The 27,260-nt window shown below is 46.5% G+C and overlaps 2 protein-coding genes across 5 annotated transcripts in view; both read left to right on the top strand.

Annotated features, from left to right (window-relative positions):
• Ppox (protoporphyrinogen oxidase) overlaps window positions 1–26,189 on the top strand; it is a 33,351-nt gene extending 7,162 nt beyond the window's left edge. For all 4 annotated transcript variants that reach the window (XM_077705997.1, XM_077705995.1, XM_077705994.1 and 1 more), the window contains exons 4-11: window positions 923–980; window positions 3,401–3,597; window positions 7,044–7,184; window positions 7,725–7,949; window positions 11,157–11,217; window positions 12,320–12,552; window positions 15,156–15,305; window positions 25,880–26,189. In XM_077705997.1, coding sequence (XP_077562123.1) covers window positions 923–980; window positions 3,401–3,597; window positions 7,044–7,184; window positions 7,725–7,949; window positions 11,157–11,217; window positions 12,320–12,552; window positions 15,156–15,305; window positions 25,880–26,062 — 1,248 coding nt within the window. In that variant the 3' untranslated portion in view covers window positions 26,063–26,189. The remainder of the gene's footprint in view (window positions 1–922; window positions 981–3,400; window positions 3,598–7,043; window positions 7,185–7,724; window positions 7,950–11,156; window positions 11,218–12,319; window positions 12,553–15,155; window positions 15,306–25,879) is intronic.
• On the top strand, window positions 16,041–19,014 carry LOC144178266 (uncharacterized). Its single transcript, XM_077705992.1, has one exon. The coding sequence runs from the start codon at window positions 16,496–16,498 to the stop codon at window positions 18,800–18,802; it is 2,307 nt and encodes a 768-aa protein (XP_077562118.1). The 5' UTR covers window positions 16,041–16,495; the 3' UTR covers window positions 18,803–19,014.
• Window positions 26,190–27,260: the final 1,071 nt, after the last annotated feature.

Raw genomic sequence — 27,260 nt, 5'->3', positions numbered from 1 at the left:
GAAGGAGCAGTTCGACAACGCCTCTTTCAATAAAGCAACTCTCTCTCTCTTTGAAAAAAAGACACTGATAAGGAGAGAGAGGGGTAGAGAGAGTGTCGTGAAAGGAAGAAACTTGGATTGAGCATGCGGTCTGTCATCGCCGTGGGGTTGCGTCGTATGTGTTTTAGTGTTCGACGGCGACTCGATGGGTGCTTCAAATTCACGGTCCACGAACTTTCACTTCTCCTGGTTGGCGCGTTGGCGTACTGCTGCCGCAAAGGGTCGTCGAAGGTTAACTCCTGCTCGCAGGTACTCGCCTGCTTGCTCGCGTCTGTTCAGCAAGTGGTCTGGCCCGCCTGCGGACCTTAATTTGCACATCAAGCAGCATCAAATGGGGGTTAAGAATAAAGAAAGGTCGAGATGAGGCCGCAAAGTGGTGTAAAAAGATGGGAAAAATGCCGGCTTATCCGCGCCAGGGTCCGTCGTATGAAGCAGACTGTGTGCACTCGGGCGTCATAGCATCAGGGTTTTTAGTGCAGTGTTTCTATGTGGAGTTTGCCAGGGTCATGGTGATCCATCGTAAGAAGCGGGTCGTCGTAAGTCCGGGGGACGTATCAGCAAGGTTCCACTGTATTTATGCATCTTCCAGTTTGGTCAACATAATATTCTGCCACACAATAAGTGGATTTCGTAAACCACTGCTGCTTTGCACTCAACAAATTGCATGCTGTTTAATCACTTTGCAAGGTTGTTTGGGACTGTAAAAACGACCAAAACACTGCTCCGAGTGCCACCACATCTGTGACATTACATCTGGATGTTTGCCTCTTTTTTAACGGAGGACGTCTTGTATCTTGTTTGATTCACGGTTTGTTTAAAAGAGGCTTGTTATGTGGTGCCAACTATTTTGTAAGCTCTTGGTGAATCCTGTGCGATTTTTCAGGCTGAAGACCTGGGCTTGGCAGAACAGGTGCTAACCGTGCCTCGGTCCTCACCTGCAGGTTGGTAGTTTACGTATTCATTAGCACGTCCTGAAACTGAAGTCTCATATGCAGCAAATCCCTGGCCATGGTCTTATATTGGGATTTCATTGAGCCCCTTTCCCATAAGTATTGGGGGCATAAAAAGTACTGGCCCCATTACCTTGGCACATGAAAGTGCGTTGAGTGATGGTGCCCCCTCTTGGTGGTGTAAGGTGTCCCCACACACTTTTCTGTTCAGTTAAAGGGGACCTGAAATACCCTGCACTGATACATAGACGTACATACAACCAAATAAAGCAATATATTAGCGATCATCTCCTGCAAGAATTTTGTTAAACCGATGAGTATTAGCCGAAACATTATAAATCAACAACCACCGATTGTCACTGTGTTGTGTTTCCTCCTCTTCTCACCTTTCTCCTCGCTGTTGACACGTGAGCGTTCCTTCCCACGTTGCTTCAATCCTCGGAGGTGGTGTCTCCAGCCATTTCTGGTTTTGTGCTCCACTGACTGCACGTTGCAGTGCCTTCTATCAGCGGCATGTCAAAAGGACAGTTTAAAGCGGTAGAGAACTCGTGGTGACGAATTCACCAGTTAGGAAAGCTTTATCAGCCGCACAGGGAGGATTGTATGTGTCTTGTTTACTTTCACACAGCGCTCACCGTTTTTCAGAAAAGCACCATCTCACATTCTGCCGCGCCGGTGCGGGGGCTTGTTCTACGGTGTTTCAGCAATTCCTGCCGGCGCAACATCAAAAATACATTTGAAAGCGGCAGAGAGCCCATGCACGAAGTGCACCAGTTGGGAGTGCTTTATCAGTCGCGATGAACGGCCGTCCTGGGATGGCACGGAGCAAACCAGCTGCGCACTCAAGCAGGGTACATGCATGTTATGACAAGCTGCACCCACGTCCTGTAACAAGAAGTGTGGTAATAGAGTAAAAAAGGTAGATATAGACGAACACGGTAGCATGCAAGCATGCTGCAGAAAGCACTAATTAACCAAAGGTGCCGCCACAACCCACCAATGCTGCGCAGACAATACTTTTCTTCGCCGGAAGTGCGAGAAAAAAAGCCATCCAATATCAGCATCTCTGCTTCGCTACGCACGACGGAGGATTGATGACGTACAAGCATTTAAATGGTGGTGTCCAAAAATACGCAGGAAAGGGTGGGAAAGGAGCGACAAACTTTGCAACGAAAGTGTGAGGTTTCCGCTGCATGTAAAAAAGTTATACTTTCCCCAGATCAAGTCGACCACCTGGCCTAATGACTGTGCTTGTTCATTTAGTGTGCTCAAAAGTCCTTTCAGGACCCCTTTAAGGCCACTTTATAATCTGGCACCTTGTCGTGGCCAATGCAACTGGTGTCCATTGGCGTGTCTCCGCGGGAGATAGCACAAACTGCGACAAGCTGAGTCAGTGCCTTGACACAGTGCGTGCAGTGCCATGCAGGAAACTGAATTTGCACATGCATCAAGGCAGTGCAATACGGCACGCTATCTCAAATATGTTGAGGTATAAAAGGGTTGGTTTTTGTACCAGTGTGACGTGATGAACCTGACATCGTTGACCTCAACCGCCGCTGCCTATTGCGCACGCTGAGCTGGACTATAAAGGGCCTTGTACGAGACACCCGGGTAGCTGGATGGGCGGTCTGCCCAAAATACGGGCCAGCAGTGTCCTCAGGTGCACCACGCATGTTTGTCGTTTAAATGCCTCTGCTACTGCGCAACTGCCGTTGTTTCCCATTTGTGTGGAAGTGCAAGGCACATCTTGTCACCTTGTGTATGCCATGATTACGTTTTGCCTGCTCAATGCAGGCGGTTCGTTGTCTTAGAAGTTTGGTCAGCCTTGGTCACGGAGAAAGAATACATAGGAGGTAAAGCACCCACTGCTACAGGTGCAGGAGAACGACTAGATAATGTCACAATGAACACTAATGCATAACTCCGCAACTGTGGTGGTGGAGGAGATAGTGGCACTTGATGGACGAGATAGCGACAACATTCACTCCGTGGCCTCGTCAATTTTGGGAGCGCAGCAGCCGATTGCAGCATCTGTGCAGCTTCTTCTCCCACAACAGATGCTGCTAGCTTAACCTGCGCCAAACGCCTGCGACATTACTTAGCCACCCCAAGCAGCTACATTGCCCCTCCTGTCTTGCTTCTTACTCTCTAGTCTTCCTCTACGCCGATTTGGTCAGGTTGACCCTTGTCCAGCGTTTTGACGGCTGGTTGCCTAGAAAGGTCAGCGTAGCCTTGGTGTAGCTCTGTAGGGGCGGCTGGATGATCACGCAGGGTGTTAGGGCACGGTAAATAGCTCACCTCTGGGGCCGCTGATGCCGCAGTGAATTGCGGCTTTCTCCGCGGCCCACTGTTGGCGTAAAGGGTCGGTGTGTAGAGCGAGTGCGGAAAGAGGGGCTCCTTGCCGTGCGCAGGGCAGGAGCAGCTGGTACTGATGGGGGGCCGGCTGTGCCCACTGCCCAGCACCTTCCGGGAGCTGCTGTGGCCAGGCCGGCTGTTCCGCACGCCCTTGCTGCTGCCCCTGCTGCGGGACCTGTTCCTCGCTGGGCGGCCCAGCATCGGCAGCGACCAGAGCGTCTACGACTTCACCCGCAGCCGCTTCAACACCGAGGTCAGCAGCCATTGCGGGACGGGTGCGGGGAACCACGAAGGGTCATTCAGTCTCGACCAGTCTTGGCCAACATGATCAAACTTGCCCCCAATCTTTTCCCTCAAAGCTGTAGGCAGCACATTTGAATCCAAAAGCAAACACCCTTGTTCGCTGTGAGACGTCAGTGTGAAAACGTTCTGTATTAATGCGTAGCATTCTCTGCCGAGTACCCCCAGAGCCAGGACCGTGTAATGCCCTGCATTTCTACAAAAATTCAGACTTGGTGGAAGCAGCACCTTTAATCATTATAATACTGTAATTGGAGATAATTGTTCGGACAGAATTTCAAAAAACCAAAATATTTGGCTATAAAGAATTCACTCTCTGGATTATCGGCAGAAGAATGCTACGCATTAGTAGACAGTTCTCTGAATTTCTGCCAATTTTTTTTCTATCATGCCAGGAACTTCATCCTGTACTCTTCGGAGGTGCTGTATGTGCGGTGCAAATAACAAAATTGTCTGTCCTTTTAACCCAGATAAGTAAGTTGCAATTAATGGTGTGCCCCAAATAGGGAAAAGAAGAATTCTCAGGTAAGTAGTGTTTGGAACAATCGAGGCCACCCTGGGAACTTTCACATTTTTCAGTCGCACCACGGTAAAAGGAATAACGCCAAATCATGCATGAATTAAGGAACTTGTACATAATATGAAGAGGTTCAAATAAGGAGAAAAAAAATGTAACACCGTACTTTGCACGCTCACCTAGGGCTGAAGCCTCCACCCCTTGTACCGACACAGTTAAGCCTGGATGTAACGAAGTTGATGAAAGTGCGCAATTTTTTTGTTGCATGCAGGTTTTCGTTACATTCAGGCATCGAGTTAAGGCTCGCAGGAATGAAGCACAAACGAAGCCAAAAGGCAACACCTTCACATCAGTGAAGGTGAACTCGCCCATCAAGGATTTATTTCACAGTGAAAAGCTGCGCGAGTTGCGCGTGCTGCATTCGCATGAGCTTAGGCACTGCATGGCACTCCAAAGAAGCAAACGCAACTTAAGTATCACTTCTGCCTTTTGTCACTTTTCGGTGCCCTAATGCGTTTCCAGAACCAAATGTGTATTGGAAGTTCGCCTTTTTGCAAACTTGATTCTCTTTTCCATACTCAGTCAAAATTGTTTTGAGGGGGCTACCTGGGATACTGTACTGGGCGGAGACTCTCTTCCTTCTCACTGGCAGAGTTGGCATTTAAGGTTGTTACCTTGTCTTGAAAAGACTAAACTTTTCATTTTCTGGCAGCAGAACTCATCACTGACGAACCGATACAACATATAGCAGTGGAGATGCGCATCTACATGGCGACAGGACGGCCTAGCACTTCAAAACCTGTCTCAAACCGACACTGCACTCGCATGTGGAAATGCAGGGTAGTTTGCGGTGCAGGAAAATAAAAAAAAAGTGACGGGACTCTTGCTGCATAGTGTGGTGTCACGCTAGACAAGCAAATTTAGAAGTGGATGCTACGTTAGCCACGGGATGGCGCTGGCTGCTCCGTTCATCGCCATCATTAGGCAAATTCTGTTTTTAGGCGATTCTAGACATTATCGTTGCTGCTGGCTCCTTACAGTAGGGCCAGTATTTGCTAAATTAGTTCATTTTTTCAGCCGATTTCACAGTAAAAGTGAAAAAAGCAATGACTAATTAGCTTACCAATTTTGTTACATCAATGTTATCCACCACAACACCTTAGAGGTCGCGAGTATGTGGGCTTTAATGGGAATGGCAATGGGGGATTGAAAAACTTCATTACATTCAGGAATTCGTTACTTAGAGGTAAGTTGCATTCAGGTTTAACTGTAATTCAAAAAAAGAAAAGTGCACCCAAGAACTGTGTTTTGTGCATCAACAGTTATGTTTTTAATGCTTGCCAAGTTAAGCTATTGCATGAAATTATATTATGCATTCTATGCTCCCTCCCAATTCAGTGATTAGTCAGATGAGCTTCTTGAGTTCGTGAGCTTGTCCTGCCTACGATGAGCACAGAGATGAGGGCCTCTGGAATGAACGGAGCAGGCCTGAAACTTTTGCTGGTGCATATAACCACGCTAAGTAATGAGTGCTGTGCAGATAAGTACTGTGAAGAAGTGCAGTGAAACCTGTATGTAATGTAGCTGAAAAAGTTAACAATTTTTGGTTAAAACCAGATTTTTGTTACATGCAGTTTTCGTCTGAATACCAAAATGCAGGGGAACCAAAATGGAAACCAGAAGGAAACCAAAATGCAAGGGGTATCAATTAAGACGGTCAAGCCTCTCAAACGCTTTTATTTAGCAGAAAAAAAAAATTGGGTAGTTTTCACTTGCTGGCACTTCTGCACAAGCGAAGAAATCACGCAGCACTGCGAGGAGACTAAATCTGCAAAGGCTTCGTTGTTGTCCAGCACACAGGCGTAACGACGCAAGATGTCTGCCCTATCCATCGCCTCGTTAAGAGCAGGCACGGCAAACGGTGCCTCCGACTCTGTCGAGCCGTCACTGTCAGGTCGACCGTCCTTTCAAAACTTCTTTCCGTCCTTTCTTCAAAAACTTGTGCCTCATGCTCACGAATTTCAGGCAGCTGAAGATAATTGAGGATCGCGGTTGGAAATTCGTTACATCAAGGTCAATCATCGCACTACCTTCGTAACGTGAAGGTAGGAAATACATGTGCTTTTATAGAGGTGACATTGGGGAATTGAAAAAATTCATTAAATCCAGGAATTCGTTAAAAAGAGGTTCATTACAACCAGGTTTAGCTGTAGGTGCTTTTGTTTTGCTCGAGAACAACTGGCTTTCATGTCTTATTTTCTTGGTCACTTCAAATCTTGAGTGAGCAGGTGTGTGATCGTTGGAACAGTGCCAGCAAGCAAAAGCAATGAATTCTACAGTTGTGCCAAGGGTCATATACAACTGCAACAAAATGAGTGATAAAATTTTTGGATCCATGTAGAATACTAGACACAAATTTCACTCGCTGAAATTTAGAAAGACATCCTCAGATTATATGCAGGCTTTTCTGAGGTTTATCTTTCTTGGAATAAGGTACAGATGTGTGCTCTTGTTAATATGAGAAACTTGCAACCCTTAGTCTAAGCTGTCAGTGGGGCTTTTAACTGCAAAATATCAGTCAGTGGTGTGGTTTAGCAAAAATGGCGGTAACTTTTGCGCACATTTTAAATGAAGAGAGAAACAAAAAGGTGACACAAAGACCAGCACACTCTTTCTGTACCCATTTTTAGTGTGCGCAAAAGTTACCACCACTAATCCCAGCCAACTAGCCTGCCTTCCCATGTTATAGTACCAGAAATGAGCATGCTGCCCTATTACTGAGTGGAGAGCCTGATACGTTACCTGGGGATTTTTGTTTGTTGCGTTGTCGATTATGCTCTAGCAGTTATAGCAGAACGCTTCTCGTGTCCTTGGCTGTGCAGGTTGCCGACTATATAATGGACCCCGTGACCCGCAGCCTTTGTGCGGGCTGCTCCAAAGAGGTCAGCTTCCGGGCGCTACTTCCCAATGCCTTCCAGGCAGCTGCCCTTCACGGCTCACTGCTCAAGGGACAGATGCAGCAGGTGAGAGTTCTCTGCAAGCATTAATGCCGAAGCCATGTGGCAAGCTTGAAAATTGGCTCTACGGTAGAGGTGGCAAAGTTGCGCTAAAAGGTGGACCCAAAGGGCCATGCATTTCACAACACAGACCATTCCCCTCAGGCAGAGAAGATGAACAGCAACACACCCGTCAACTTCTTGCCAGAGAAAAATTCAGTGCCTCCCACAAGTTGTTGTACTTTGTTGCTTGTGCAGCAAGCCTGTGACACCCACATACACGGCCATTTGGGAGCGATGCCTCGAGGCACCTTTTGGTTGCTGCTGTTACAGATTCCATGCATCTTTAAAATGACGTTGGACTGTAATTGTATGATGGACTGTACATCACGGAGTGTATGATGCGAGGGAAGATCGGATCACAGACTTTGTTTGTTGTAACTTTGAATAGTTGGTGCTTCCAACAGATGAGATGAGGGCATAGGGAACGACATTCTTGCTTTCTCATCTTGCTCGGGACCAATTTTGGGCAGAGGATGCTTAGAAGGCGTCCTTTGTGCCCTGCAGACTGCGAGCACCCGGCGGGCCATGGCGCTGCTCCAGAGTGAGCCAGGCGGCCAGGACTCCCTGGTGGCACGCTCCATGGAGTGGTCCGTGTGGAGCCTCCGCCGCGGCCTGCAGCAGCTCTGTGACACCCTGGCACAGAGGCTGGAGGACCTTCCCCATGTCCACGTCTACGTCAACGAGGCCAACGTGTCCCTGCAGCAGCCGAGCCCAGGAGGGCAGATCACGGTGAGGCTCCACTCAGTTCATGGAGCAACTCTGTAGGCACTCTTGGGAGGTGTACGGAGCTGGAGAATAACTGGGCTGCTGGGTGCCACATCGGGAGCTAACAGCAAGGTTGAAATGCATCAGCCAGGTGCTCGGGCAGGGCTTGCGCTTAGATAGGCTGCATACAATCTGCACATTAATAGCGTTGGGCCATTATTTCGACAAGGGGATGCATCCTCATCAGGGCAGCATACATACATGCGCTTGCAAAAAATGACAAGTAGGTAATAGCCTTGCGGTAACATTTTGACAAGAAGACTTGTCTTCATCAGGACAGCAGAATCGTCTTGGGAATTGTTAGTGCAGAATTTCTCGGAGAGAGAGTGGTAGAGAGAAAAATGCTGGATGGTGGTGACTTTGTTAAAGGCGCCACAAAGACAAAATACAGCCTTGTCTGATTTGAAAGAACTAGCCCTTGGTAACCCACTCAACTCCATGAAAGCTAGAAAAAAATTGTGGTTGGTCCCTCTTTCATAGAAATCGGTAAAACACAAAAGGGAAAGGGGTCTTCACAGGAGCAATTGAATGTTTAAGGAACCTCCGTCATGTGTGAGGGGTTCACGAGCCTGACCCCACCAGACGAAGTGACGCCGGCACGCAAGAAACAAAAAAAAAACAGGTTTATTCCGGGACAACAAAACCAAAAATGATATCCACAGAAACAGAAGCTTGAAACACGTAACGGTCATGGGAACAACGCGATAGCGGATGGTGCCTCAATGCACGCGCGTCCCCCGTACACGAAGGCGCTGGCATCGGGGCACCAACTGTCGGCACTCATTAGCGTCATGATGCGCTACTTCGCTTCGCCTCTCCTAGATGGCAGCACTATCTGAATGGAGAAGTTAGAGGGAAGGGTTTAAGGAGCGTTCATAAAGCTGCTCCCGTCTCTGTTCATAGCGCAGTGGGCAGAGCGCTACGTACCTCTCGTTGTGGCGAGAAGCGAGAGTTTTTAGGCTTGAATCCGGGTGCTACTACGTCAATGGCACCTTTTCTGGCGACGTCACTTCCGTGACGGATATGACGTGCCTGAAATCTTGGTGTACCCGGGCATAAAACACTTTCATGTTAAAAATGTTTATTTAGCTGAAAAATCATGAGAAATAGTGAAAAGCTTTCAGATTTCATGCTATATAATGGCAGAAGTAACATGTTAAGAAAAACACTAGAAGCATAGTTCTCGAGTGTGTTAGCTGCACATTATTAGCATTCAAGTGATACAGTCAAACAGCACTAGAGGCCGATATACAGTCACCCAGTCCTGTTTCTTGGCAGTGGCTTTGGTCAGAGTCCGCCAATTGCGCATAGAAGATGCTGGGAAGTCATAAGACCTAATGAAAAAGTGGGATGGAGAACCACTACAAGCTTCATCTGTTTTCCTTAATATCAAGAATAGTGGCTTGAAGCTTCTGATAAAATTCGCTATCATTGTCAGGGGCACAGATCAAAGCCCTTCTGCGTTACCATTGCACCAGAGGTGATGCTGGGAGGGGAGGTGGACAGGCAATGCGTGTCCAGTGTGAACTGCAGGAGAGGGTTGGCTGAGTACAGCTTGAAAGGAGCAAGAGAAATGGGCAAATCTCAAATGCAGGTCTTCAGGGGAATGCAATGGGTTCCTGCACAGGTGCAGGGCAGTTTTGGAAGTTGTGATGGTGCCTTGTTGTCGTGACTAAAGATATGCAAGAAAAAAAAATAGAATAAATGTTGGTCCTTAGTGCTGAACAAACAGAAGGAAAAAATCTTGGAGAAAAGCTGAACGTAAAGGAAAGCAGCGGAATAGCAAGTGAGTTATGCGTTGTAAATTTGGCGACGAGAAGGGAAGAAAAATGTTGCGTTGAAGCGGGGAAGGCACCAGTCGTTTTGTTACTTGTTGCGTTGATCGAAGGTTCATGCGGGGGGATGCAAGTCACATCGCCCCGCATGAACCTTCCGGTCTGAGCAAGGTTTGAAGCCAAGTTGTAAAATGAACAAAGTGCATTGAATGCATCGGCGAGCAAATTGAAGTGCTCTGCAAGTGCTCGTGGCAGACTTGGTGTAAATTTCTAAACAAATGCTATAAATTTTACATCATGAATTGCCGTGTAGGCACACATTTAAGTGTATGGCTTTTGTATCCCTAGTTTTAAAGCATCAGCTGCAGCTAATACTGAAGCAACGTAAGTATACAATAGAACCTTGTTGATACATTAATTAAAAAAGAATGCGAGGGAGAAATGTACTATCCAGGAAAACGTACTATCCGGTACGAAACAAACTACGGGGAATTTTTAGTGTTCACAATTGAGGGCGTACTAACCGGGAAATCATATGAACTGAGAATGTACCAAAGGAGTTCTACTCTACCTCTTTATTTTTGTCCACTTGTTGTGTTGTCTGTTATTCAGAAGACATATTAAACCTTAGCTGGCTTTGGATTGATACCGAATGCTGATCTGAATTATGGCCAGAAATTGTCCTCCGGAACCCATTTCAAGTTTGGTTATATGCTTGAGAGAGTTTTCAATTGTTTTGAGACAGTGGTGGTACATTGCACGGGTTTACATTTCCTGTATTTGTTTTCTGCTAAACCCATTACTCGTTACACTCGTGCATGCATTGATATTTCTGTGATGCCTGTGTTTACAATTCCTGTCATCATCATCATCATCAGCCTATCTACGCCCACTGCAGGGCAAAGGCCTCTCCCATTAATCTCCAATTATTCCGGTCTTGTGCTAGCTGCGACCAATTTATCCCCACAAACTTCTTGATCTCATCTGCCCATCTAACTTTCTGCCACTTCCTGCCACGCTTGCCTTCTCTACGGATTCATTCTGTTACCCTCAATGACCAACGATTATCTTGCCTTCGCATTACATGCCCGGCCCGCGTCTATTTCTTCTTCTTAATTTCTACTAACATGTCCTTAACACGCATTTGTTCCCTGACCCACTCCGCTCTCCTCTTGTACAATTCCTGTATTTGTTTCTTATTAAAGCCAATATTTTTTACACTCATGCATGCACTGATATTTCTGGGGACCTCGAGCGCTCAGCTAGCTTGGCTGCAACTGTTGAGGTAGCAAAAAAAGGGGGCTTGACTTCTTCCTGCAGCAGTTGTGTTGGGCCTTATTTCCGTCACCACGTGGACACAAGCCTCAGCACGTGATGTGTGTCCACTTTGACTCAGGTGTCCTTTGCAGAGTCGGCCACGCCCGTGGACTACGTGTTCAGCTGCATCCCTGCACGCAGTGAGTATTGCACTCTCGCCTTTTTCGCCTAGAGGTCTGCCATTTACTTCACTTCTTTTCCCGGCACTAGTACCGTATTTACTCTATTTTAGGCCGACCCCCAAAATTCAGAAGGTCAGAAAAAAAAAAAAACCTTACCTCGATTGTAAGCCGAATGAAAAAAAGCACTGGACCAAGACTAGAACATGCACTTTATTTTGTGCAGTGCTTGTTCAGTGCTCACTCGCAGGCTGAACCCGAACCGCGAACCGCTTCATAAACTGAGTGACCCAGCCCCTGCTGGCCTTGAACTGAGCCCACACGACGTCTCGAATGTTTGCGATCTCCCTCGCTTTCGCCTGCATTATCTCCACCGTCACAAGCATTCCACCCTCTCTTTGCTGCTGGGTAAAGTCAGTGACTTCCTTCTCTACTTTGTGGTGTAGATCTTTCTTGCGCCCTGTGAAGGACATTCGGTTGGCAGTGCAGCTGAAAAAAAGTTCATTCTGCTGCTCCCATCATCGGCGAACGTTCTCCTCATTGACTTCAAAGTCATGCTGTGCTTGGAGGTTTGAAGTTCTCTTTGCCTCCAAGACTACCTTCCGCTTGAAGGCCGTGGTGCAGCGGCACCGCTTTGTGGGTGCAATTGTGCCGCGAACATGGGCGCTTCCCGAGTTCAATCGACAACGTACGCAAGCAAGCACTGAACCCTGAGAGCTAGGTGCACAACATATGGCTCACATCGTTCAAACAGGCAAAATGGAGCCTGGAAACCATAGAGTTCTGAAAACCCATTGAAAACCTGCCAGCTGCCAAGCCTGTGGCCGTGAGATGGCGTTGAGTGTCTAGCGGTGGCAGGACAGCCGCATCCTCGAATCTAAGCCGACCCCCGATTTTCATAAACGACTTTTTGAAAAAAATTATCGGCCTAGATTCGAGTAAATACGGTACTTCTTCTTGTTTGCATAACGAATGTCTGCCGCAGCAGTTTCACCTGTGATGCACCCCGTAGAATGCCGGGGGGGCGAAACACAGTGCGGAGTTGCTGCCTCCGTACATTTTGTGCTTTCTGCATGAGCCAGCCTCTGCAGGAGAGTCGGCACTTTTGTGTGTGGCTGTGCAGGGCTGTCGCAGCTGCTGACCCACGACTGGCCCGAGCTGGCCGGGAAGTTGCTCTCCATCCCGAGCGTCCACCTGGCCTCGGTGAACATGGAGTTCAGGGGCCAGCAGCTTTCCCAGCAGTGCTCGGGCTTCATGGTGCCTTCCTCGGAGGAGGCTCACCTGCTTGGGGTCAACTTTGACTCGTGCTGCTTCCCGGAGCACGACGGACAGTACGACGACAAGACGCGCATCACGGTGGGTCCACCAGGCTCCCAGGCATCGGGCTCCCTGACACAGCGCTGCTTCCTTGGGGGAGAGAACTCCATATTTTTGTGTCGACTGGAGAGGAGAAGCCAGAAGAATATGCTAGCTAATGTGGCAAAGTCAACTTTTTTGCATCACTGCTGGGCTTGGGTTGAACAAAGAGGCTTAGCCTAGGGGAGATACTTCGCCAAGTTAGTTTGCGTCAATAACGAAAAATTGCTCTGCTGAAGAACAGCCGCAAACAGAGGGTTGTGCTACTGAGCCCCAGGATGTGGGTTCAATTCCCGGCCACCGCACCCTCTTTTCTGATGGAGGCGACAAGCAAAAACGTCCGTGTGTTCATGATTTCAGCGCATGTTAAAGATCCCCAGGTGGTCAAAATTAATCCGGAGCCCTCCACTACGGTGCGCCTTATCGCCTGTGTAGCGCCGGTGTGTTAAATCCTATAATAAATAAATCAATCAATCAATCAACAAACAGTGGGAAGGACATTCAGACAGTGACTACTGTATTTACTCAAATGAAATACGACTTTCCTTTTGTCAAAATTTTCTGGTACCTAATGTTAGCTCTGTGTTGAGTGAGCGTAAAAACTGGTGTGGGCAGTGCTGTTCTATAGCCATCTTTAAATTTCTTGCTTGTTACATGACCGCGAAACGATAGCCATTGAATCCATACTTAGACCCGCCGCAGTGACTAAGTGGATAAGACGTGCTGCTGAGCTCATAGACGCGGGCTCAATCCCGACTGCCACAGCCGTTTTCCTAATGGGGTTTGAAAGCAAAAAATGCTCGTGTGTTAAAATTTCAGTGCACGTGAAAGATCCTCAGGGGGTTAAAAATCAATCCAGACCAGTCCACTGCAGTGCATCTCATAGCCCAGGCGTAACTTTGGCACATTAAGCCCCCCAAATTTTAATTTAAATCTATACTTATAGCCAACAGAAGTGAAATATTTTTCTTTGTTTTGCCTTAATGTTCATGTATTTGAACACTTCTGGTACTAGTGCCTTTTGTGTCTGTGACTTTGTTCTTTACTGAAGCGATAGCAATGTGGTGCACCCACTCTAATGCCCGCTTCAGGAAGAAGCAAATTTTGGTGATCAAGGAGCTAGGAAAGTTCACCAACACTCAATGGCTAGACATCAATAAATCGATAATATGTGGATGCAGAGGCCAATAAGATGACATTTAAGTGCGAACCTGGCTATAAACACTCCTGTGGATTTTGTCATGGCTGTCGTAAAAATTGAAGAAAAGGCAAGGAAGTTTGTCATAAAGAGCAACACGCATCTTGGGTTTTAGCATGGAACTAATACAGTGGAAAGCCTAAATTTAGTTGTCAGTCATGACAGCCCAAGCAAGACTATGTGCCATACACTGGTTCATATTCTTCAGAGGGGGATGAGAATGGCTCCATAGACTTCTTCTGCTTTTGCTTCCCGTATTGAAGGCATTCAGTGCGCTCAGTGAGGGGGTGAATTCATTCCTTGAGAAGTCATTCATTCCTCACACGTCGAGAGTATGGAATCACTCAAGATAACAAACACTTCCACACTGCATTATTAACAATGTGATAAAAAATGTTGCCAGAACCTGTACAGTTGCTGCTGCTGCTGCATTTGTTTCACTTTATTGTTGTTGTATTGCGCCACTAACATATGTCCCCACTCCCCTCTGTTATGCCCTTGGCCTTAATGTTAAATTAAATAAATAAATAAATAACTAAATAAACCAGGTCGTTTGCTACACGATTAGGAAATCTGTTCCTGCAAGTTTCAAAAGGTGGAAACACGACAGAAAGAAGTGAAAGCATGACAGAAAGAAGCTTGCACAACTTCCAATAGATAGCAGCACCTCTTAAAATGTGGCACAATGGAAATTGTAAGGGCAGTTTTTGTGCCGGGATATTACATCAACCGTGCAAAACAATGCTCAAACATACCTACATTAAAAAACATTAGGAAGCGTGCATCACCTGCCTATCATCGGCCTTGCTGGAAGCAGAGACAGCCTGTTCAGATGCCATGGGGAATTTGCACTGCCTTGTGTTATCGTTCTTATTGTTGCATTTGTGCCCTCCCCCGGAAAGACTTTCCCTGTAAGCTTCTGATTATTAATGACAAAATTCATTTCATATTCAGTGCACGTCCTGTTTTATTCGTCGTTCACCTCACCATTTTCTTGCACTGTTATGCGATGGTCATACTGGTTCCTGACATAGGCAAACGTAACAGATGTAATGCTCCTGTAGACATTAATTTTTTTGTGTGACTTGAAAAACTGTTGAGCTACGTTTAAATGCATCGTTGACCTTGTTCTTCAGGTTAAAAATGAAGTCAGCACAGACACAAATACTCTATTGTCAGTGAGAGAAACTGAGGGCCACTGTGTTACGCATGTTACTGTTGAGTATCGATAGTAATGACTCGCAATTCATAATGGGGCACCACCTGAACGAATGCGTGTGGCAGTAGTGTTGCTGGTTCTTTGAGGCATCAAGAAACCACTGTGCCACGGTTTTCTGCATGCGGGAAGTTTGCCAACAGCCTGCCTCGGGTGACAATCCTTGCACGGAAACTGTCTGGCCTGTAGGTGCTGATGGGGGGCCGCTGGTTCAAGCCGGCCTTCGGAGAGGTGGACGGTGCTGACCCCGAGGCCATACTGGATGCAGCCAAGGAGGTGGCCCGCAAATACCTCCACATCGACCAGCCACCACTGAGGCACAGCGTGAACGTGCTCAAGGTGGAGCCCTCCCGTGTGCAGATACTGGGAGACACTGGAAGGAGTTTGCTGGGCACTGGCTTGGGGCTGCCATTGCTTATGCAGCCTGCAGGTGGTCCCCACTGCTCCCTGGCCCTCTGTCCTTTTTTTTTTTTTTTGTCTAATTAGTTGTTTTCATGTCCCCATTGCCTCATGCGCCTTGTTTGGGGTGTCTAAAAAGGCAATTAAAAACTAGTGCAGGCAAGCAATTCTGAAAAGATTTCTCTTTGAACGTAAAGCTGTGCACATGGATGGAGGCAGCGACAAAGAAGAGACAGGACAAGCGCAGACTCGCAATTAGTTCGTTGAAAAATTGAACGTGCTTACATGGCCACACTAGCACGTGCACACAAAGATGGTGACATTTGTGTGCATGTGCTAGTGTGGGCATATAAGCATGCTCAATTTTGTAATGAACTAGTTGTCCTGTTGCTTGTCCTGTCTCTTCTTTTTCGCTGCCTTCGTCCATGTGTGCAGTTTTACATCTAAGTATGAAGAACCAACTACCGTAAAACCTCGCTACAAGAGTCACTGTTACAAGAGACACTTGGTTATAAGAGACATTTGAAGGAAGACGGCTTGGTTGGTTTTCCTATGTTTGCCATGTTGGCAACATTGCGTACAAGAAAGCTTGGTTACAAGAGACGTCTTTTGGTTCCCTTGAGTGTCTTTTGTAACGAGGCTTTACTGTAGCCCAACAACATGCTGCACTGAGATTTCTCCAAGGGTTGCACCACCCAGGGTGCGCACAGGTCCTTGAAAACCTTGAATACCCTTGAATTCCAGAAGTCTGTTTTCAAGGCCCTTGAAAACCTTGAATTTTTTACAAGTCCTTGAAAAGTCTTGAATTTCTTGAATTCTAGATTTAATTTAGTAATTGTCATCAAGAAAACGGACTTTGTTGCTGAACTTTTGTTCTTGTTTAATCATTCTGAACCGCAGTCAAGAAAACACCGGTTTTTATACCTCTGTAGCCGATTCTGTTAGGCAGCTGGCAACACTGAAGACAACGAGCCGTTTCCATCCCCATCGCTATCGCATCGCTACCTCGCCATCACTCGCTGAGTCATACTGCCGCGTCCGTGCGCTAGTATTCGTCTAATCGTGATTTCAGCGCTTTTTGAACGTGGCTTCTTCGGTTCAGTGAAAGTGATGTGTTGATATGTGAGACAATGCCCGGGAAAAGCAAGTTTCAGACTACGTGGCTCCACCATGACGACTACAAGCAGTGGATTGCACCGGACACAACAAGTCCGCATCGGGCTAAGTGCAAGCTTTGCTGCAAAACCTTTGATGTGACTGCCATGGGTGAATCGGCTTTGAAAAGCCACATGAAAAGTGCCAAGCATATTGCTGCAGTGAATATAACGCAAGGTCGCGTGTTGGACAGCCATCTCACTGCTGTCACGAGAGAGACAGGGCAGTCCGCTACCACGGCTCCGTTGCCGTCACCAAGCCTAAACGACGCTTGCAAAACGCACGAGCTTGTTACTGACGCTGAAATTATTTGGACTCTGAAAGTCGTCACATCCCACATGTCGTACCGGATGTCATCGCAAGCAGGGGAGTTATTTCAGCGCATGTTCCCGGACAGTGAAGTGGCAAAGGCGTTTTCGTGTGGTGAAAAGAAATGCGCCTATGTGACATGTCATGGTCTGAGGCCTTTCTTTCTCTCAGCTTTGCAGCGAGAGATAGAACAGTGTGAAGTTTTTGTGGTACTTTTCGATGAGTCGGCAAATGACTGTCTCCAAAGCAAGCAAATGGATGTGCACGTGAGGTGTTGGGACTCCGCTCAGAAAGTGACGACGAGGTATTATACCTCCGTTTTTCTGGGGCATTCTACAGCTGATGACATCCAGGAGAAGTTGCTGAGTGCCCTTGAGCCATTGCCCCTTGCAAAAGTTCTTCAGATATCTATGGATGGTCCAAATGTTAATCTGAAGTTCTTTAGGCACATCCAAGTGCACTTGCAACAAAATTACCAGGTTCAATGTGTGGACTTAGGCACTTGCGGGCTTCACACAGTGCACAACGCTTACAGGGCAGGAGTTTCAGCAACTAAATGGGGACTTGATTGCCTGTTGTCTAGTCTGAATGCACTTTTTGAAGATGCCCCAGCACGGAGAGAGGACTTTTCTGCAGTCACCGGCCAGCACACTTTTCCTCTCAAGTTTGTCGCCCACCGGTGGTTAGAGAATGTCCCTGTAATTGAGCGAGCGTTGTTGGTGTGGTCTGACATCAACAAGTACATTGAGGCTGCTAGAAAAAAAGCTGTCAACCTGCCTAAATGTGCCTCGTTTAACAACTTGTTGGAGTTCAGCTGTGATGCTTTGCTCCCAGCAAAGTTGAATTTTGCATTGTGTGTGGCAAATGCACTGAAGCCTTTTTTGGTAGAGTACCAGACAGACAAAGCAATGGCCTTTTTCCTCGCAAGGGATTTAGAGACTGTTCTAAGGAAGCTGTTCACAAAGTTTCTGAAATGTTCAGTCCTGTCTGCCAAAGGAATCGTGGGCCTGCTGAAGGTCGACCTTGAGAATGCTGAGAACCATATTCCACTAGAAAAGGTGGATATAGGCTACAAGGCAGAGCAAATCATCAAGAATTCTCATGCAAGCGCAAAGGATGTGTTTCAGTTCCGGATGGAATGTAAACAGTTCTTGATCTATGCCACAAAGAAGGTTCTAGAGAGAAGCCCCCTGAAGTTTGCATTTGTTAGGGGCCTTTCTTCACTGGACCCAAGACAGATGTGTACAAAGCCAGACGAATGCCTTCCTCTTTTCAGAAAAGTGTTGGATACCCTCATCACTGTGGGTAGAATGGCTGACCACGTTCGAGACACAGTGTTGGCTGAGTACACGGAGCTCCTGCATGAGCAAAAACATAAACTTAGACAATTTGACAAGGGCACTGATAGGCTGGATGAATTCTATGCTGACCTCTTGAAGTTCAATTCAACCTACTCGGAGTTGTGGAGCATTGTGAAACTTCTGCTTGTCCTCAGTCACGGCCAAGCAACAGTTGAACGTGGATTCAGTGTGAACCGGCAGGTGTGCGTAGAGAACTTGAAGGAGCTTTCATACGTGTCGCAACGGGTTGTGTGTGATGCGGTTGAGAAGGCAGGTGGTGTCCTACAAATTCCAATCACTAAGGAACTGAGGATTGCTGTGTCGGCAGCTAGGCAGAGGTACGGAGCATACCTGGAAGCCCAGAAAAAGCAGGACCTTGATGCTTCAAAGCAGAGGAAAAAGCACTGCATAGAGGAAGAGCTTGACGCAATGAAAAGAAAGAAACAAAAGCTGGAAGCCACAATTGATGACCTCGTGGCTTCTGCAGATGCCTATGCGGAAAAAGCAGAGGCAGAAAATGATGTGACACACATTGTCAAGTCAAATAGCCTCAGGAAGACGGCAAAGGACAAGACAGCTGAGCTTCACTCGATCAAGGTCCAAATTCAGCAAAAGCGACTGGAGCTCCCCTGAAGAGGGTGGCTAGGAGGAGCTGCTTAATTTTTTTTTGCTTTGTGCAGTTAATGCTATTTGGGGCAATAGAACAATTTTCTATTGTGTGTGACATGAACAAATCTGCATTGTGATATATGATAAACCTATTCTTATTTTTTCTGTTCAGTGCAAGCAAATTTGCATTGTGAGATTTTTTTCTTTGTGCAATAAATATGTCGGGCCTTTTGAAAGCCTTGTCTGCAGATCTTTGATGTAAAAAAATCAAAATAACCTCGCGCAGAGGGCCTTGAAAAATCCTCCCACAGGGGCTTGAAAGTCCTTGAAAACCCTTGAATTTTTCTCTTCGAAACCTGTACGAACCCTGCCACCGATGCAAAGCATGTATTGGCACAATGATGTAATGGCTACTCGCTCATTCATTTTCGCGGAGCCTCTCAAACCCTAGTGCTATGAGTGAGCAAGTTCAGAGGGTGCCTGTGTTCACCAAAAAAGAAAAAGTGTTTTTCAGACTGCCTCTCAAGGTATTTTGCCTGCAGCTTTACACAATGTGTCTGGTGTCATACTGTGAGGTTAAGACATTTTGGAGTAGCTGCATCAAAAGAAGTCGCAACTATCCTTTGTGATTGTACTGACTGCTGTCATTCTTGTCGCTGTGATACGATTAACTTTTGTAGTGACATTTGTGAGTTAGTAACTACCTAAAGCCATATTTCCCCGTCTTGCTCGCATTTCTAGCTACAGTTGAGCCCACTTATGATGACCGCCAACATAACGAATGAACGTGGCATGACCGTCACAGTAGGCACTAAGGCAGTGGCATTAAGTTTCCAATACAACAAACAGGCTTGAGGGTGCAGCTCAGGTAAACCGAATGACCCAGCCTCACCTGACCACGGCAGGCAGTCCCAGTCACCACTTAGATGGAAAAAGAAAAGGAAAAAAAAAAAAAAATACTGGAGTGAGCAAACATGCAAGCAAAAAAGGGTGTTGCCATCAAGAGTTCAAGGTTTCTCCACCCCCCCCCCCCCCCTCCTCCTTTCCTGCTCCACACCCGTATGCAGAGTGTGTGTCAAGAGGGGGGGATGTGAGATAGGGAAGATGATAGGCGACACCTGCCAACACCCCTCCATCCAGACCTGGGTAGGACAAAGTGGCAGAAGGATTTCAGTCATGAAGGGAAGACAGTGAGAGCTGCTCTGCGCTTGAGTGTCAGCATTCTCCATTCCTGTTCGCTCGCACGTTCTTCTCCAGCATGGCCAGGAGGGAAGGGAGCGCAGGAAAGAGAGAAAAAGGTGACGACACAAAGCTGAAGCGAAGCGCGATGGGAATTGTGCTTTTCAGTCATCACTGCGCCATTTCTTGAGCTGACGCTACCTGCACCAATGTTGGTGGTTTCGAAGCAATCGGAGAAGCCAGCCCACCATCATTGATGACCACTTCTGGAAGGGGCACAAATGAAGTTTCATAGCATAGTTTTCGTTCCTATTATGGGCTATTTTCCGGCGCGTGTAACTTTGTTTGGCCCAGTAGTTCCATTCTGGCGGGTGAGGGGTAGGCTTTCCTCAGTAGCTTCACCGCTGCAGCTCTGTGCAGGGGACGTCCGCAGCCACATCGGTGCACCCGCTGTATGCACGCAGCGTTCTCACATGCAGCAAAGGCTTATTACACTTAGTATGAACTGCGGATATAGTGAACAAATCCAACGTGATGATTGAAACCGTTATAAGTGGGCTCGACTGTATACTGCTTCCTGGGGTTGGCTTTGGGGGCTTTGCCTTCCAGGCCTTGCTTTCTGCACCTTGCTATCTGTGCCTCATGTTTAAAAATTCCCTCACGCTAGACACGGCAGTTGCTGAAGTTATAGTGAGATGCGAAGCGGCTTTCTACAGTACCATGTAACGAGCACGAATAGCTTGATTTTCATGGCATGTGGAGCAGTTTTAAAAGCCAAGATGTAAAAAAGTTGCCAGGCAGCGGCTTTAATAAGTCCAGTGCGGTGTTTGAAATGCAGAGTGTATTTTTAGTTAACAGTATGCTGCTACCTCTGTTATGGCTTCTGTTTTGCTTCAAATCAGTCCAATGCTTTATTTGCATTAAGAAGTTTTTGAGGATGGCTGCACAAGGGTAATGCGATGTTAAAAATCAGCTTAAACTACCATTACTCAACAGGCTGCTGTTATGTTCCCAGTGTGATACTATATGAGTTTGCTAATGCGAATGTCACATTACCTTCAGGTGATTACTCAAAAAAAATTGTAACTTTTCATTTCTTTGTAGAACCGTGATAGTGCACTCGATCGCGAGCACTGTTCCACTCTTGCAAGGCTTCCTGTTTTAGTGTTTGGGCCGTACTCAGACACGGCTCTTCCCAGTGAAATCTTGACCCCCTCCAAAACCTTGGGGTAGCTGACAAGTTGTAATGACAACTGGCCACCTGCTGTGCAGCAGTGTGTGCACCATCTCACTTCACCCACCTCATGGTGTGTGGCAGGTTGCCATGGCAACCGCTCGCACAACCTGGGGCGGTATTCTTGTGACTGTCCCTTTTGAAAACGTCCCTTTTGAGTCCCTTTCATCGTGACGTACTTCCGGTTAAGCAGTGGGCGTTGGCAGTAGGTTTGTTGCGCTTGCGTTACGTCACTTCCGGTTGTTTGCTTTTAGCCAATCAGGGCTCGCCAAAAGGGACACTTTTGAAAGGGATGCAAAAGGGACAAAGCTCGAGAATACCGCCCCTGGTGAACCGCTCAGCTGGGTTTCAGAGCAGTCACAAAGAGATCATTGCAAGTCTCCTCTTAACTGCTGTTGCTGTAAAATTTTGGTGGGTATAATGCTTGTATAGTGTAGGCAATTTATAACGTAACTGCTTATAGTGCAAGACCGGATATAATGGGGTTATTCTGGCCACCAGTAGGCCTCCCTTAGAACTCAATGCATAAGCGCACCACCGCTTATAATGCGGTTGCTCGAAGCGCAATACAGCTTATAGTGCGATTTTTTGGTATGTCCACTGATAAACCAGTGCAGCTGGGGCATTGTTTTGTGGTCGCAAAAAAGAAAGAAGAAAAGTGGATTCAGCCATTCAACGCAGCTCCTGCTTTAGACACAAAAAATAAAAAAACAAAGACACCCTTTATTTTGTGCATTCCGTTCGCATTTGCGTGATAATCACAACTGCCCTTGCTCTCAGCACACCGCTGAAGAGAGCAAGCCGCCCCTTTCTGGGCATGGTAAGCTGTTGCGAATAGAACGTTGCGCAGATACACAACCACCCTTCTCCTTTTCGAACTTCTGGAGATAGCGAGTCATGCCGCGACAGCGGAGGCTTCCACTACGTGTACGTTGTGCTGACAAGCAACCGCCTTTGACATCGCAAAAGTCAGGCACAGGTTAAAAAAAAAAATCCGCTTGTGTTCTTATCACATTGTATCGCCGGCGTAAGCCAGGCTGTTTCCCTCTCTGTGGCATCCGTTCTTCTAAGCTCTAAAGCTCTAATAGACGCAGATCCCTCAAAAACATAAATGAAAACTATAAATAAAGCCGCGTTCAGGGCTGAGTTGATGCAGCAACGTCTTATGTGGGGGAAAAAAAAGAAAAAGAAAGAAAAGACGAAATGAAGAGCGTACTTCCGTTTTTAAGTGGTGCTCCTTTGAGTGATGATAAGCTAAGAATGATTGAAAGGTAGCTAGCAATATGGTTGAATTCGCGCATGCATTGTTTATAGTGCAGTACTGCTTATACTGCGGATTTTCACGACTCGTTGGACATACGCTATGAGTGGTCTACACTGTAGTTCTGAATTTTAGTCGCCAGTACAAGGTGTTTAACGTAACATGGATGAAAGATTAAAATTATAAACGTAAAGAGGCCATAAAGACAAAATGAAAATATGGTTCCTTAAAAGACTGCTTTGTCCTGATAACAACGGTAACAATTTTACTACAAACTTAACAATAAAGGAGCTATTGAGGAAAATGGATGGAGTGGTGGCGACTCCCCAGTCCCATTCCGGCGGTTTCTCTGTGACCTCACAGAATCTTGTTTGTGTGACTAGGCGGCTGCTGGCCTAAGCCACCACCAAGAAACATGGCTGGCCGATTGTTGGGGGCCTCTAGTCACGTTTGACCATATCAGTTGAATGCTTACTGCATTGATGGCTGTGTTTTTAGTGTTGAGACCAAATCAAATCTTTATTCCAACATCAACAACTACAACAGTTCTCGATGCTGGGGGGCGGGCCTCAATCAAAAAGCCGCGGCTCTGCTTGACAAGGCAAAAAGTAGTGAACACATGAGACCCATAAATGCGTGTAAATTCCACACAACTCTAAATCTGCAGTGCAAATAAACGTACTATGCAGTTACGCAGAAGTACACTGGCGCATTCACATTTAATTTATACAAAAGATAAACAGTCAGCAAAAATCAATCTGTGCGTGGGTTTGCGCAAACAAAGTAGAAAAAAAATGAAAAAAAAGGAAAGGGCCTATATAACGTCACTAGTGCCCATATTACATCACTATAGTTTGAAATTTGAAGTTTCTTTATATTTCTCGCATTTTTTTCGGTTAAAAACTTTTGGGGGACTGGAATGGAGCTGAGTGAGTTACCGAAGGCCAGTTCTTTCAAATTGAACAAAGTTGTATTTTGTCTTTGGCCCACTTAAATTTTGTAGCAACTAAGTAATTAACTGTACGGGGGGTGTAGAGCATCTGGCACAACTTCTGCAGTTTGATTAATTGGCAGATTTGTTTAGTTAATATAGTATACTTTTTAATGAGTGAATATAGTCAATTTAATCAATATGTTGCAGTGTGATGGTTTTTCGGACTTTTTTTTTGTGTGTGTGCTAGGCCATCAAGGGCAGTGAAGCACCAAGAGGCAAGACAAAAAGTTGCCGTGTGTCCAAAATTAGGCTGAATACCAGAGTTTCTGTAAGATACCCCTTAAACAGGAGAGAATTTCTGCTGCCTGAATGAAATACAGTAAAAACTCGTAAATTTGAACTCAAAGGGGACTATAAAATTGTTCAAATTAAGCAGAGTTTGAATTAGCAGGCGGGTGCTAGAATGAATGGACATCGCGCCGCACTGTGAGGGCAGGCGTAAGAAAGCCACGTCTGGACTCACGATCACGAATTAGGCACTACTGCACATTTGTGGCAGGTGATTTTTAAGAAAACCTGCAACAGCACGTGCCGGAGCACTGGCACCGGCGGCGCGGCGCCCGCAGCGGAAGCTAAGTAAGCAGTCACAGCAGCATATAGCGCACGCACTACGCTGCTGCTTTTTTTGTTCTGTTGTTTTGCAGCTTTAGTAAAGTTGGTTCTATTTGAATTTGCAACACATTCTAATCACTCTGGGCTGACTTCTTCCGCGAGGAAAATATCGGTACGTTCGAATTATTGGGAGTTTCCCCCCCATTGAAATATACAGGGCTGTGCAGGACCCGGGTGTCAGTTCGAATTAATTGTAAGTTCGAATTAACGAGCTTTTACTGCATTAAGAAATGCAGATATGACCATAAGTGTGCATGGTGCGGCATAGTGATGGTCATCGTGAGAGTGAGCTCAGCCATGTGGGGCTTAAAAGATGCGTGATACCTCCAGTTGCGTCTGTTTGGCGTGTTTTGTTTAAAGTGTTGCAAAACATTTCCTTTTTTTTTTTTCATTCGTGAATTTCTTCGTGTGTCTTAACATAAGTGTTGAAAAACCTTCCGTATTCATAAAGTTCTCATGGTAACTACTGCATTCAGTGTTTCTATTGACACTCAAGAACTTATAAATTTTTGCCAGTTCAATTCATTAAAAGTTACTTCTTTTATTTTTGCTGATTCATTAACTAGTCAGGATATAAAAATAGATAGGGGAGGCCACTTGTCAATGGTTTACCGTAATTACCCGATTCTAACACGCACTTTTTTTCCGGAAAAATAGGTCGAAAAATCGCATGCGCGTTAGAATCGGATACGAAACCGAAACTGCCGAAACAACGGAAATTTCGTCCCGCCCATCGCCATCGCCATCTCAAGCAGGCGCTAAAGCTTTTAGCAACGATTTTTCAGACGCAGGAAGCATAGGTATAGTGCCCAGAATATTCTAGGCACTATAGCATAGGTGCCTAGGCTTTTCTATCGGCGTACACACAAATCGTCAAACCGTTCCACTTGCGTGCTTGATAACAGCAATGGCGGCAGCGGCTCTCACGCGTTCAAAACGAGCGGTCGGCTGAAGCGTGCGCCTCTGGAGAAGCTCGCAGGATGGGCGTGCGAGGCATGGGCCACGATCCCATCGATCATGGTTGAACGCTTGTTATGAAGTGTGGCATCGCGAACGCGCTTGACGGCACCAAGGACGAGATGTTGTGGTCAGCGGAGAGCGACTAGGAGTGAGATGAGAGATTATTTCGAGAAATAAATCGCCTGTTTCTCTCGCATTCGTTTTTCTTGCTCACAAAGTTCCGTGCGCGTTACAATCGGAGGTGCAAATTTTTTCTTTTTTTTTGCCAGGAAAATCGGGTGCGCGTTAGAATCGGGTAATTACGGTACTCTTTTTTGCTGGAAAATTTATTGTTACTAATTTTAATGTTGGTCCATGTCATACAAAACAGTGAAACACTTACTTTAGTCTAGTTTGAAGGCATTACTGTAGCTGAACTGTTTTTGCAACTGTTATTTAGTATTCATGAGCTGCAGTCGACCTCAAAAAAGTGTCGCCAAAAAATTGATGCCAAAAGCCTACTGAGTACTAAAATAGCATGCCTTGAACATAGAAGTATTGGTGAGGAGGTTTTTATTTTCTTCTGTTGTTTGTGCTTTGCCCTCATTTTGTAACCTTGCTCCCCTGAGCGCAAGGTCGTCAGTACCATACCAGGCCACAGTGGTTGCTTTTCCCATGGAAGTGAAAAATTCCCCTTCATATAAAATTTCGGCACATGTTGAAATGTTCCAGACGTATTACATTACCCTGCAGCAGCCTTCCACTACATGCGCTTCATATTCGAGGTGTAGCTTCAGGGTATAACACCCCATTTGAACTTTGCGCTCATTTCCTACCCAGGACTGACACCTTGTGCCGGGTCCGATCTGTCTGTGTTTGCAGGATTGCATTCCCCAGTACCTTGTTGGCCACATCGAGAGGATGTCGGAGATCTGTGCTTCCGTTGCCAGCAGCCAGTTGCCACTGAGCCTGCTCGGATCGTCGTACAGAGGGCCGGGCCCCAATGAGTGCATCTACCACGCCAAACAGGCCGTCGAAGGGTATTTAGAAACACTGCAGGCCTAGCCACGTTGGAAAGACCCACAGAACTGCAGGGGAAGGAACTGCAGGGCACCACTTTGTTGCATGCTTCATGAAATGTAGCTCAGGTTCTGTACAGTAAAACTTTGTTATGAAAAAGAAAAAAAGAAAACTGTCACAGTCGCTCCTTAGGTGCATAGGGTTGTGGGGCAGAGAGTATATCTGACGAGCTTGCAGCTTGTCAAGGTGAAAAAAGTGCCCCAAAGTGTTTGTAGCAAGGTAAACCCTAATTTTTTGTGACTCACACTTGTTTATGCTCGAGATCCTTGATGTTGCGTCTGGCTGTGAGCAGTTGGGTGTGCATCTGCTTTTAAAGTAGCAGCACCATGCATCCTAATAGAGGGAGGCTGAAGGCAACCTACTGTGTAGACAGATACAGTTCAACCCTGCTCTAAAAAAAGAAAATGAACGCCTGTGAAATCAGATTCAGACAAAGACAAAATTTTTCTGTACATACTGGGCAAGCTTCAGTGGCAAAGCTTGGCAGGAGCTTGCAAATGGCATGAAGCATTTGGTGCAAATGTCTTCATGCAAGTGGATGGGGCAGGCAGGCAGGTTGATGTTGTTAAAGAACCCAACGGAATGAAGGAAGAGTGCTCACAAATTTGAAGAGGTGCCTCTGGATGGGATCAAAGAGAAAACAAGACAAAATAGCGCAAAACTGGGCATGTGCGAGTGAGGCACATTTAGCCTGAGTCGTATAGTGCCCTGTTGTGTGTGCGTGCTTTTGTGCCTAGACATCCCGCATGCTTGAAAGTGGCTGTGGTGGCAGGCACCCATACAGTTTAGTCCTCATGGCTGCATTTGTCACAAAAGTTGGGCACCATCACCTTCAACATACTGTTTGCTTCAGAAACCTGTTCATCATCTGGAGGCACATAATCATTGCACGTCTTATGTGGCTGAAGTCACTGAACTTTAGTCTAGCTTGTAGTGGACGAGCACTGGTCACAAGATAGTTTTCTTGTTGGTGCATTGCTGAACTCATAGTTCATACCACACGCTACGTGCAGCACTGTGGAGGCTACATTGTTGTCAGCAGTCCGCCCACTGAGGGCGCCTAACTCACCGTGAAGGAAGTGACAAAAGTGGCCGGGGCCTTGCAGTTCCACCTGCCGAGAGGGGAGAAGGAAATGTCCTTTCAAGGCCCCCTACACGGCGAGTTAGGTGCCCTCAGTGGGCG

This window comes from Haemaphysalis longicornis, unplaced genomic scaffold (assembly GCF_048455015.1).
Source record: "Haemaphysalis longicornis isolate Haplotype H1 unplaced genomic scaffold, Haemaphysalis longicornis Haplotype H1 scaffold_4, whole genome shotgun sequence".
NCBI classification, from domain to species: domain Eukaryota; kingdom Metazoa; phylum Arthropoda; class Arachnida; order Ixodida; family Ixodidae; genus Haemaphysalis; species Haemaphysalis longicornis.
This window is presented reverse-complemented; position numbering and strand designations above follow the sequence as displayed.